General features: G+C 45.3%; 1 protein-coding gene across 1 annotated transcript in view; it reads right to left on the bottom strand.

The window, feature by feature from the left end:
• Positions 1-12908, bottom strand: part of RSBN1L (round spermatid basic protein 1 like) — a gene marked incomplete at both ends in the record, with an annotated part of 44881 nt that extends 31973 nt beyond the window's left edge. The window contains 2 exons of the mRNA XM_079536495.1: positions 960-1073; positions 12305-12908. Coding sequence (XP_079392621.1) covers positions 960-1073; positions 12305-12908 — 718 coding nt within the window. The remainder of the gene's footprint in view (positions 1-959; positions 1074-12304) is intronic.

Below are 12908 nucleotides of genomic sequence, written 5' to 3'. Positions count from 1 at the left end.
CCTCACAAATGACAAACTGACCATAAGCCATCATTAACAGCCTCCTGGACAGAATTAGGAAGAGCTCTGCCAGCAGGCTGATGGTGACAACTTTTCTTCCACTTGACTAAGCACTGGTGTAACACATCTGGAGTGTTACACAGAACTCGGGGCCAGCAGCCCAAGACAGACATGGGCATACTGGAGTAAGTCCAGCAATGGGCCAGGAAAATGGCTGTGGGAGCACAGCATCACTCACAGAAAGAGAGGCTGAGAGAAGCAGGATTTCTCCCTGCAAGGGCTCTCCACCCTTGACGGAATCAACAGCTACTCCCAATTTAGTATTGTCAGGAAACCTGTTCAAAACACCCTACAGTTCTACATGCAAGTCATTTATTGAAAGCATTAAAGTGAACTGGCCCTACAACAGTGCCCTGGGGTACCCCACTAGTGCCTGGCCAGCAGTTTGATGTAACCCCATTTATTATAACCCTTTGACACTATCTGTCAGCCAGTTGCTCACGTTACGTTTTTATCTAGCTGCAGAGGGGGCACTGGGTCCAGAAGGACAGTATGAGAAACAGTATAAAAGCTTTACTGAAATCTAAAAAGATAACATCAGCTGGCCCCTCCTGGCCAACTAAATGGGTGACTTTGTCATAAAAGGAAATTAAGTTAGTTAAGCAGGACCTTTCATTCATGAACCCATGGTGGCTGAGACCAAGAACCATACTGCCCTTCAGGTGCCTTTCAGGAACTCTGCGCAAGAAGCACTGTGGCAAGAGTTCTATTTTTAATCGCAGTACCTAACACAGTTGACAAGTTTATAATTAAAGTTTTAAATTACAAGCATTATAGCAGCTATGCTGAGAAAACGGTATTCAAGTTAAAATAAAAAACTCAGTATTAAGATTCAGCACTCAATCCAATTACAAAGGTTTTAAATACCGCTAAGAAAAACACTATGCAGTTTAACCTACCTTTCTGCAGTAACTTGATTTCTCCATTTTCTTTCTTTATTTCATTCATTATTTTGTGCTTCTTCTTCTCTTTTTGCTTCTTTTCCCTTTCTTTCATCTTCTCTTTGATTTGAGCTGAAATGCAAATATTTTATGATTAAGTGGGAACAGCAAGCTTTGTCGCGTGCACATTTTGCATTAGTATTATGCAAGCCCTATTAAGAGGATAAAAGGTGTTACAAGGAAAACCCAGGACTTACAATATGGAAAGCTAATATTTATCTGTTGCATAATTCAACATAAGCTTATAGAACCTAGACCAGTTTTGTTCGTATTACACCAGAACTGTATCCAACAACTCAGCCTGTTAGCTCTACACAGTTAACAACCATTTTTATTTACTCATACAAACCTCTGTCCTTATTTTTCATCCGGATGCAGCTCTTATTTCTAGAAACTCAAGTCCACACATTCGATTAGGAACAGGAGAACTGAGGGGTTTCTATTTTCCTGAATGTGCATCTGCACTACAAATCTCACCTGACTTAAGGCATCCACAGATGGCTTGAAACATGAAAGGTTTTCAACTGACAAAACAAATCTTTGTCAGGTTCACCAGCCACACCCATACTGTGCTAACAGCAGTAAGGTGTGACTAAGAGAATCAATGTGAGATGGAAAGGAATTGCCAGTTTACTATTTGTTGGAAAAATCTGTATTTTCATAGAAGATCTAATTTAAGCAGTTACTATTCATTTACTTTATTGCCAGTCACTCCACATTGTCATGTTTTTGTCATGTCTTTGTTGTTAAATTTCTAGGACTTATCTTTTCAAGCAGACTTTAGAATCACCTTGGAGATGAAGCATTTAAGCCTCACAACCAACACTGCAGGTCTCATTTCTCAGACAGAAGCCAGGTACCTCCTCTATGGATTTACTGGGCTTTTTAACCTCCTCAGGGAAAAAGAAAACCCCACTTTTTTCAGGCTTCTACACGATGCCGTGTCTCAGAACACTTTGTCAGTAACACAGCTGAGAGGCAACACTGATGTGCCATTTATGGTGCTTGCATTCTTAACCCCACATGGACATAAGGAGAAACCTATTTACTTTACCCCACGCATTCATAGAAAATAAACACAGGTATCTTCAATACTAACAAACTGGAAATATTTATTGAAACCAAACAAAAGCCTTCAGTTCTGTAATGCAATATATGACCAAACTATTTCTGAAGCATGTCAATAGTTAAAAATTGCAAGGGTCTGACAGTCATCTACATAAACAAATGCTGTAACAATTGTGCAGCATTCCTACCTTTCATTCTAAAGTTTTCTAACAAAGCCATGGAACTCACGTGCCCAGCAGCCAGGAAGAATGCATTTTGGGTAAAGGCAAAACAAAAGAAAAAAAAAATGATGAGAGATGGCAAGTGGCACATGTCTGCTGCCTATGCACAGATCAGTGCAAGCAGTGGAGAGAGAGAAAAACCTCTGATGGCACCAAAAAGAAAAAAACAAAAAAACAAGGAATAAGGTAGCTGTGCTTCAAACTGTCCGAAGTCTTAGTTCCAAGCAAATGAAACAACCATGCCCAAGACCAGGCCTCCAATGATTCTGTGACAGAGGATTCCAGATCAGACAGATCTGTGCAGCAGACCACAGCACCCAGACATTTTTCTCAGCAGCACAAATCTGTATTTCCTAACAGCAGATGAACCAGATGTTAATCTTCCTCTCCAATCAGCTCCCCTCACACAGACAAACCCCCAAATTGTAGATCCCAGCAACACAGAAGTATGAAGTAGGCAATAAATGATACAAGAGACTTGACCACTCTGAAAGCAGACTGTATGGGAACTGCTGAGTCACGGCCTGAACCTCTGACTGATCACCTGAGGCGAGCAGTGAGTCAGCCAGAGGAGCACAGCTGAAGGCAATTCACCTAGACCTAATTAAGAGCTGCTACCAGTGGGGAAGGATCTCTTCTGGAGTTTTGTAAGTAAGCCCAGGATAGAGGTAAGCTTTCTATCTGTTCTCTTTTTGTTATCGTTAGCTGCTTTGCTAAACTCTCTTGTTTGTTTTGTAATTGTAACATCTTAATATTCATTGATTATACACAGACATTCACTCTGCAAGGAGGCAGTAACAGCAGGCTTGATTTGAAGCGTGCATCAGTGCTCAGCTCTGCCAGGATTACCATTATCATGGAAAAAAATTGAGATTTTCTCCCAGCATTTGCATACTGTTAAGAGGTACACTTGACTTCTATCACTTAGAAATCAAAGAGAGATTGAAGAGCACATACAAATGCTGAGCCTGGTTGAAAGAGGATGAAAGACAGACTGAAAGAATTCTTCATTGTAGGCATGAGACAAGCATCCCAGGCTGAGGAATCCTGCAGTTCTGATAGAAGCAGTGTGTAAGAACAGAGAATGAACCAGAAGTCTACAAGAACCTCCACTTTATTTTCAGATCTAGAAAGCTATTAGCAGGGATGATGGCAGCAAGTTCCAGCCAAAAGAAACAATGGAAGTGTCCTGTGACCTCCCCCAGCAACAGCCACAAGCACACGGTACCTGAAGGGACCGTAGATGCATCCAAGGAAGGTTTCGAACAACTAATTCCACTGCAGAATGACAGGACCAAGCTACCACAGGACCAGGGCACAGACTGAAGAGAGTAAAAACAATTGAGAGTCCCAGCCGACAAGTATAAATTGTCAGGTTGCCTCCCTCTGAGCTGAATTTTCAGGTCAAACATCTTCGGAGGAAAATAAATGTTTTCTAGTCTGGCCGGCAGAACTCACACAGAGCTCTCAAGTTCTGCAGTGACAGATGGCCCATTTCACAGCTTCCAATGGGACACGGAGATAAAACACAACCAAATTCCCCTAAGATTCAGTTTACCACAAAGGAAACTGCAGTCAGTAACTTGTAAAGCACCCAACAGAGCATACAGTCCGTACACATGGTTAAGATACACACCTGGCATCTAACCAGGACAGACAAGCTCAGCTCTCCAAACAGTCTCCACACAAACTCCTGCCAACATACGGTGCTGCCCAGAACATCTGCTACAGTTCAGTGCAGGCTGGAGCTTCCTACGAGTTTCCAAAAAGCCCCAGAACAACATCCCTTTGAGTGGCTTCTCCAATAGAAAGGATCAATCCCCTGCAGCTGTACAACACGTAATCCAAATCTCACTTCCTCAACCAAGAAACAAGAAACCTCTTCACAACACGAAAAGAAAAGCCCATTTTAAGACAAACACACCCACTATTAGGCAATTAACAACCTACGTGTTGTACAATTAATGACTAATAGGACAAAACTTACCTCACTGAGCAAGTTAACAGCGCTTGGAACTTCTCATATAGCTGCTAGATCTCTGAACAACTACTACTGATACCAAACCTTGCTTGGTCCCTGCTTCATGTGAAGAGCAGCTCCACCTCCCAACCGCAAAAAGGTAGAGGTGACTGGAGTAACCCTGCTGTGTCCATAAGATACTTTGCAGTGATCTTCCACCAATACCACTTCTAATACAGATGTAAGGGGAAGAAAGAAAAGGCTGGAGCTGCAGCAGTTAACAGGATAAGACAGTCCTCCAGGTGAGAATGTAATACAAACAGCAGCAACTTGGGACAACAGAACATCAAGTACCAACAGCTACTACCTTGGTATGTCACAGCACTGCCAGGAGAACGGTTTGCCTTCACTGTGATGGAGTACTGAACACTCAGAAAAGCAATCAATGAATTAAGAACTTTCATATACTAATGAGGAGATCAATCATCTGAGTCCAAAGGAAGGTGACAGGATCATTCGACTCACAGAGAGAAGTCCAGTTTTAACAGAAAGGTCTTGCACTACAAGAGAAAAAACAGCAGACACAGAGGTACCAGTGACTGGAAGCTGGATTCAGCACTCCTACTCCAAAATCCATCCCACTGCATTCACTTTTTTCAGTCAAGATAATAAAATTAAATAGAAGAAAGTACACAAAGGCACAAGTTAGTCACCAGAACAAGTCACCAAACAGCTGTGGAACTATCTGCCATAGGGTTGCCGTTTTGGGGGTGGAAGGGGGGGGGGGGGGGAAAGCACTTTCTTAAATGCTGATTAAAAAGTATTTTAAAAAACTAATGAACAAAAAGATGCTCAAGTCTAAATAAAAGATGAAACTAAGTCCTTTGATACAGTATAGGTTCATAGAAAGGTTTATGACCCCCTTGCCAAAACATCATCAAAACTGTAGATTACCTTTAAGTGAAACCACCTGAGTATACCTACATATTAATCACTGCTTTCCCATTCCAGCAGGCATTTTCACAATACAAAGCTCAGTTTTGTTTAAGCTGATTTATGTGCTCTTTCTCTCTTTTAACAAAGTTGCTCTGGTAAGGGATAACCAAAAGATTATTCAAGTACTGAATATCTGAATATGAGGATTTGATTTTTTTTTTTTTTTTTTTTTTTTTTTTTTTTTTTTTGTTCCATGGATCGAAATAATTTTAAAATTTTTTAAAATGTCCTCCCAAGTCTGCTCTGTCTGCTCAGAAAATGGGAAATATACCAATCTTAAATGTTACCATTGCAGGGCTTTGAGGGGAAGACGACAATCACGATGCCATCCATCACCTTGGAAGTGACAGGAAAAAGATAAACCATATATGATTCCAATTTAAAAAAGAAAAAGCAACGAAATGAGCCCCTGGGAAAATACCAATCCTTCTGCTGGACATCTGAGCTAACACCTCCAGCTTTATCAGCACATCGTTCATAGCACAGTCCTTGACCTTAACATCAACCAGAAACCCACACAATGCACACGGTGAGAACCCAGCTGGATGATCAATGCCTCATGCTGCTCACCACTGGGTCCTGACACAGGGAACAGCCGACAGCGATTTCCCATCAGCCCAATGCCTACTTCTGCTACAATAACCTTCTTGTGACATACGGCACTCAAGGAAGCCAGCAGTCCACAAAAGCCTGACTTACGGCTCACTGCCGCTTCAGGGACTGCCTCCAAGGAGCAGGTGATCCTGCTCACATTATGCCATAGCAGCAACTTTTGCCACTTCTAACAACCACAGAACAGTTGTGGTATAGAAATAGCACATCCATGACCTCCAGTTTTGGGCCCCTCACTGCACGAAAGATATTGAGGCCATGGAACGTGTTCAAAGGAGGGCAACAAAGCTGGTGAGGGGTCTGGAACACAGGCCATATGAGGAGAGGCTGAAGGAGCTGGGAATGTTCAGCCTGGAGAAGAGGAGGCTCAGGGCAGACCTCATTGCTCTCTATAACTTCCTGAAGGGAGGTTGTAGTGAGCTGGGGGTCGGCCTCTTCTCTCGTGTCATTAGAGATAGGACCAGAGGGAATGGCTTCAAGCTACGGCAGGGGAGATTCAGGCTGGACATGAGGAAGTATTACTTTTCAGAAAGGGTGGTCAGGCACTGGAATGGACTGCCCAGGGAGGTGGTGGAGTCACCGAGCCTGGGGGTGTTCAAGGAAAGGCTGGATGTTGTGCTGAGGGACATGGTTTAGTGGGAGCTATTGGGAATGGGTGAACGGTTGGACTGGATGATCTTTTAGGTCTTTTCCAACCTTGGTGATTCTATGATTTTCTATGAAAATACAGCAACAGCAGCGTGCCTTGTGCTACATACAGGCAGAAAAAAAATCCACTGTGAAGACATCTTGCACCTCCTATTCTAAATGAATGCACACAGCTAACTGAATTAATTCAGGCTGTAGAAGGAGTTTTCCACTTCCTAACTAGATATCTTCTCACAGTGATTGTAACGCCTTCATGAACAACAAATACTGACACAAGTTGACAGATCGTACCACTGAGATTTCAGAGATGTGATCAGTTCTTTACTGCAAGCTTTCAAGAGGAAAAAGGAAAATCAAGAACATACTGAATAAGTGAAAAATGCTCTGCACTGGATTATGCACAAAGTAGCAGCTGTCACGCTGTGAAGTTTGCACCTTCAGGCCTACACTGCAGCTTGGACGTCTGCGCGTTACAAGACAAGCTTCAGAACCTTGTCAGGAGCCAAAAGCTGCAGCTGCTTCGCATCAGCTTTCCAGATGGTAACCCACATTAGTAGTCAGCCAGAGATTATGTTCAAAGTATCCTGCCTCTCCCTCCTCCCTTTGATTTAAGGGCTGTCACCACACATCAGGCAACATATTTACAAACTACTTCTAATGGACACCATCAGTATGGTGAACATCAGCAGTACCAGAACCGAAGGTAAAGGGGATGAGGAGGGCGGCCCTGCGGTCATCTTTCCATTGGTTTCTCCTACTCTCAATGCAAATATCCATGAAATAAAACCCCAAAAACTCACCTCAGTGTGGTACACAGACATGTTATGTGCATTTAATGTAACCACGTTAACGGTTCTGTCACCTGCATTTGTATCCTGTCAGACAACCCCTGTACTGTTGTTGAGCACACTCCTGACTTGTACAAAAAGAAACCCTTAAAATATTTGTGAGACAAAAGAAGTCCCAGCAGTTTTTTATTTAAAAAAAAAGGAATATTTGATAGACAACCCATTCAGTAATTCAAGTTTAAAATGCACAATATGACTAAAGAAATCCCCTTGCCAGCTGAGTGCATTCCCCCAACCCCTCCACAAATGGGAGGGAAGATCTTTTTCAGAAACAGAAAACCTGCAATTACTTTCAACTTCATCTCCGCCATTCCTCTGATCTTTGCAGTTTGAAAGGAGACCTTCCACATGCAGCAGCACATGAGCCAATATGAAGCACGAGCACTGGAGAATTGCATCAGAAATCAGCAGCAGAGAACGTGGCAGCTGCAAAAACAGCCTGCAAAGAGGTTTCAGGTCTGACCACTCAGTGCACTTCTCTCAAGTGAGAAAAACGACTGCGATTCTACAACCAAAGGACGTGGCGCTTCCAGACAGGAACAAAGAATTCAGAGGAGAGGCCTCACGAGTGTGGATGTGACTGCTGAACCGAGAGCAGCTGGGGGCAAAGATGGTGTTTGAGTTAAACAAGACAGTACCAAAAAACAGGGAAAAGGAAGGAGAAGAGATCAGAAAAAGGTAACGTTTAGCAGAAGGAAAAAGACAATCTATTTCATCAGATGGTGGCCCCAGATCTAAAGCAGGGAAACAGAATTATGTCCAAAGCTTTCTCCAACCCAATTTAGACCATGAAATGAGCCTCTGCCAGATGCAAGCTGAACTCAGAAAGTCTGAAAAGTGCTATGTTTCACAGGTTTACAAACCAGAAGTGCCATGCAAGTCAAAGCCACAAAGGTATCCGAAGAGTCGCTGGCAACTGTTCTAAAATACTATTTAATCTATGTTTCAAAGGCAGCAGGAGGCAGAAAAAAAAAACCTAAGAGCTACAGAACCATACTCAGCTTTGCTTTCTTGCTCACATGGGAAAACCCCATCAGCAAGTTAAAAATACCAATCTCGTTTTGTAATTGCTTGCATACTGAGGCAGCCTTATCAGCAAAGACATCATTGAAAAAAAAAAAAAAACTGAAGGAGGGAAGGAGAGAGAGGGAAGCTGTACGCAGAAATGGCAAGGAAACAGAGAAGATGTTTGATGAATTTGGCTCGGGCCCTGCAGTAAGCCTGGAACAAAACAAAACACAAAAACAAGCCGCCCTAGGCTGATGAAGTGGGGAGTGGCTCATCTGAGCTTTGCACTGCTAACAAAACTATTTCAACTATGAACTGCTCGAGCAGGCTATCAGTTAAATAACTAACTGAACTGATAGAGTCATAAACTGGTAAGGCAGACATTTCCATCAGATTCATACCATGTTTTTAAAACAAAACTAGTTACATAACTTTTAATTCCACTACCCAAAATAGACTTGTCAAGTAAAATTTAAGCTTATTTTAAACAGACTCGATCCCTCATTTGCAGGATAAGTTACACAGGTGGCAAAGTGCTCTTCCCAGCTCTCTGCATGCCAGACTATTACCCCGAGACTCACTCTGCTCCATTCACCTCCTCCAGCCACAGGCTGGCAGGCCTGGCTATGACTCTGCAAGTTCAAGGTCCTTCCAGTGAAGGAAAAGATCAGAAAAATCATAGAGTGAACATTTGTTCAAGGAAGGAGATATGAAAACACCTCTCAAAGTCATCACCATCTGTGCCGTAACCAAGCTCAACACCTAGGGCACCTCACAGCCAGGCTCTGCAGCCTCAGAACCGCACTGCAGGCCAAGGACATCAGCTCTCATATTCAGCTCTATTCTAGAGATAGTAGGTGCAAAAGAAGATGGCAGGTGCAAACTCCTCACCATTTCCTCCTCTGTGTCAATACACCATGCTATCAGCACTACAGTTAGGAGAATGCTATGGGTACCACTCCATTTGCAAGCCCTGTGATGACCATTTTCCAAATCCAGCCCTCATGTTCCTTCACTCCCCATCACTGTGCACCATGATGCCTCCTGTTGCCCCACAGTCCCAGCAGCCTCGTGGCACACATCTGGCCATTCCTCCCCCTAACTTCACTCCTCATTTTCCCTGCTCTAAGCTCACACAGGCCCTTCCTCCTTTACCAGCTTTTTCTCCCAGCTCAGTAACTGCTCCACACAGAAGGGTACACACACAGCTCAACACAGATCAGAAGCCCAACTCCCAGCAGCCTCCTCAGCACCAAGCTCACTGCACCTCTTGTACCTACATGCAATTCACATGCACTTCAGTTGCAAAGGAGACAGTGGAGTTTTTGCACCTTCAGAACCTCGTAACAACCATGGAAGTCTCACCTGTCCCACCTGCTTATTTTTCAATCACTGTCATTTCTTTTAGATTACAGCCTCCTAAGCTGCACCATTTTCCTTCTGTCAGGCAAGAAACTGACATATCTATCAGTTGTGAATGCTAAGAACAGTACTGCCAATCCCATGCTGCTGCTCATTTTCCACAGCACTGCAAGCAAAGAAGGCTGCCTAACCACAGACTGCAGAAAAAGCAGACTGCATTTGCCTGCGTTAGGCTGATTTTCAGAAAGTATTACCAGCTGTACATATGACAGCTTTTACAAACTCATTCATTTAGGAGGGACACATTTAATCCCTACCTTCTCCCTATATAATTTGTGCAAGCATGCCTCTCAGATTTTTTGGTTTTGTGGGTGTTTTGTTTTTTAATTATATGAAATCCTTTAAGCTGACCATCATCACACCTGCAGGCTGCCTACACTTTTCTCTCCCATCTTCCTCTATCTTTCCTTCCTTTTCCACAGCATCTAACTATGAGCTTTTCACCCCATACCAAGATCACCACCCTCTTGAACAACTTCTGAATGCTAATTCCTCCCTCCTTCATGGAAGGATCTTAAATTCACTCACTCCAAAATACCCTGCACCCTGAAATCCTCTGGTATCCTCTTCTAGAACACACCACCCTCCCCCTGCCTTACCATACCACTCTTCATCTTCCTCTGCAGTGAGCATTCTGAATGCCCTCCCTCATTCCCCTGGGTCATTCTTTTAGTCCCTGCATCATAATTGCCTTCTTCCTTCCAAGTAAATTATTCACACTATCAACAGCACAAACCTGATCTTTAATCTACAGTCCAATATGGAGCCACTTCTAAAAGGCAGGATGCTCACGGCAGAGAATGCAGTGCACCCCACAATTCTGAAAAAAAAAAATACACAGTTCAGTGAACACAAAGTTTTCCAACCCTGCACAAAACTGTCACCAACTTATAGTTACAGAAACCGCTTCCTCTAAACAAATCTTGAGACCCTGATACCATAAAGGGATCGTTTGCCTTGGAAAATGTTGTTTGTTGCCTGTATTCAAGCTTTCAAAAACAAATTAAAGCTAAAAACACCTGTTCTGAGCAAACAGCAGTTAAAACTTTGTGCTCGTCACAAAAAGCATCCTTCCCTGCTACAGGATGTTTTATCAGGCTTTTACCAGGGTAAATAATGACTCCATTGACACCATCACTGTCATCATTTCTCCCACCAACTTGCAAGAATATTTCATCCCATTACTGTAATACTGTTCTTGCAGATTTATTAGCACAGTGGCGCAGGACATCATGGCAATCCAAGTGAATATGGTTATTACTTCCACATTTTGGCAAGGGAGATACAGTGGGAGTTTCTCAGCAGCTATTGAGCACAACAAAAAGGTTTCACCAAAACTAAGTTTGTAATGAAAATCGTTTCTAAAGATTTTTCACAATTCATCTTTCAAACAAGAATGAAGAAAAGGAAGCTCATCAGAACTGAAATATTTGAAAGCATTACAGTGATGCACTTTGAGCCTGCTTGCACAGAAGTGATCAAGACCCCAATAGGGAGATGCATACAATGTGCTGAACCAAAGGAACACACACAATTCAAAAAAAGAAAAAAACCCAAGTCTCAAATTAATCTGAATATCTAAAGCTGAACCAGAGACTCGGATACTAGTGGGAACTAGCAGAAAATGCAGCTGGACAAAAATTGGCACACTGAGAATTCATCTTCACCTTGGAAGCACAATGTAGAAGCCAAAACTAAAGCAAGCTCGGCCTACATAAATGCTAGAATTTATCTTTCCTTTGAAAGAAACTTCATCAGAGCAAACGTTTCAAGCTCTTTCTTTTTTAACATAAATGCAATCGCACCAACATCTGCTTTAAGGTCACCGAAGACCAGGAGAGGATATATTGGAAATAAAAAACAGATTCGTGCACCGCCTCGCACTTTCTAAGCGCCCACCGTCGGTCTCTGCCAGCACCAAGTTCGGCCTAACACCTTATCCAGCGGCAACGGCAATTTTAGTCCTTCCCAGGAAGGAACCAAGGCAGCGCTCCGCAGCATCGCTCAGCAGCTTCCAGCCAGGAGCCCCGGGAGCAGCTGCGGGAGCCGCGCAGGTCAGCACGCCTCAACGCAAAGGGCACGACTTCGCCCGTCAAATTAACGGCCCAATCAATGAGATGGCTTTTAATTCTTCACAAATATGTTTTGCGTAAACATACGGTCTTCTCCGTAGCAACGGCAGAAACTCAGTTCTGCTCGCAGATCTCCAGGCAATCACCAGACACCCTGACTTCCCTAATAGGTAAGAAAACCTCAGGCCTCTGGCAGCTTCTGCCTGACGCCATAGCTAATTCCACACCCCCTTTTTTGACAGCGTTGAAGGCGGTCGGGCCGCCGCCGCCTTCCCGCGCACTTACCGCTCGTTACGTTACGTTACCGCGCTCCCGCGGAGCCGACGCGCGCCTCCCCTCCCCTGCTCGGCACGGCCGTCCCGCTGTGCCCCGCACCACACGGCTTCCCGCCCCGCACGGCGCTGCCCCCGGCGCCCCGCCCTGCCGCCGCTCCCGGCGCGGCGCCCACCTTTCTGCAGCAGCAGCTTCACCTCGCCGTTCTCTTCCCGGCCCGCCGCGCTCAGGGCCCCGCCGCCATCTCCGAGCGCGGGCAGCGCTCCGTGCTTCCTCCTCTCCTTGTCTCGCTTCTCCTTCGGCCTCTTGGGCTTGGCGGCCTCTCCGGCCGGAGCCGGGCGGTGCCGATGGTGGCGGTGCTGCGGGCAGGACGGGGAGGGAGAGGCAGCGGACGGCAGCAGCAGGGCGGGCGGCAGCAGCTTCCGGGGCAGCGGCGAGGGGAAGGCGAAGCCGGCCGCGCTGACAGAGGGCCCTGGCGGCAGCGCGGCGAAGCCCCACGCCGCGGGGTTGCTGTAGCTCGGCACCGCCGCGGGCAGCGGCGGCTGCTGCTGCTGCTGCTGCTGCTGCTGCTTGCCGCTCCCGCTCCCGCCGCCGCCGCCGCCGCCCCCTTCGCCGTTGACGCGCTTGCTGCCCTTCGGGCCCCTCTCGTCGGCTCCCTTCAGCTTCTTAGTGGCTGGCTGCGACCCGCGGGAGGCCTTCGCGTCCGGGCCCGGCCTGACGCAGAACGACTCTCGCTCCGGCGACGCCGCGCCACGACCGGAGCTCGGTGGCTCCGCCAT

Source organism: Tetrao urogallus, assembly GCF_951394365.1.
Source record: "Tetrao urogallus genome assembly, chromosome: 1".
Taxonomy (NCBI): domain Eukaryota; kingdom Metazoa; phylum Chordata; class Aves; order Galliformes; family Phasianidae; genus Tetrao; species Tetrao urogallus.
The sequence above is the reverse complement of the archived record's forward strand: the minus strand, read 5'-3'. Positions and strand labels throughout refer to the sequence as shown.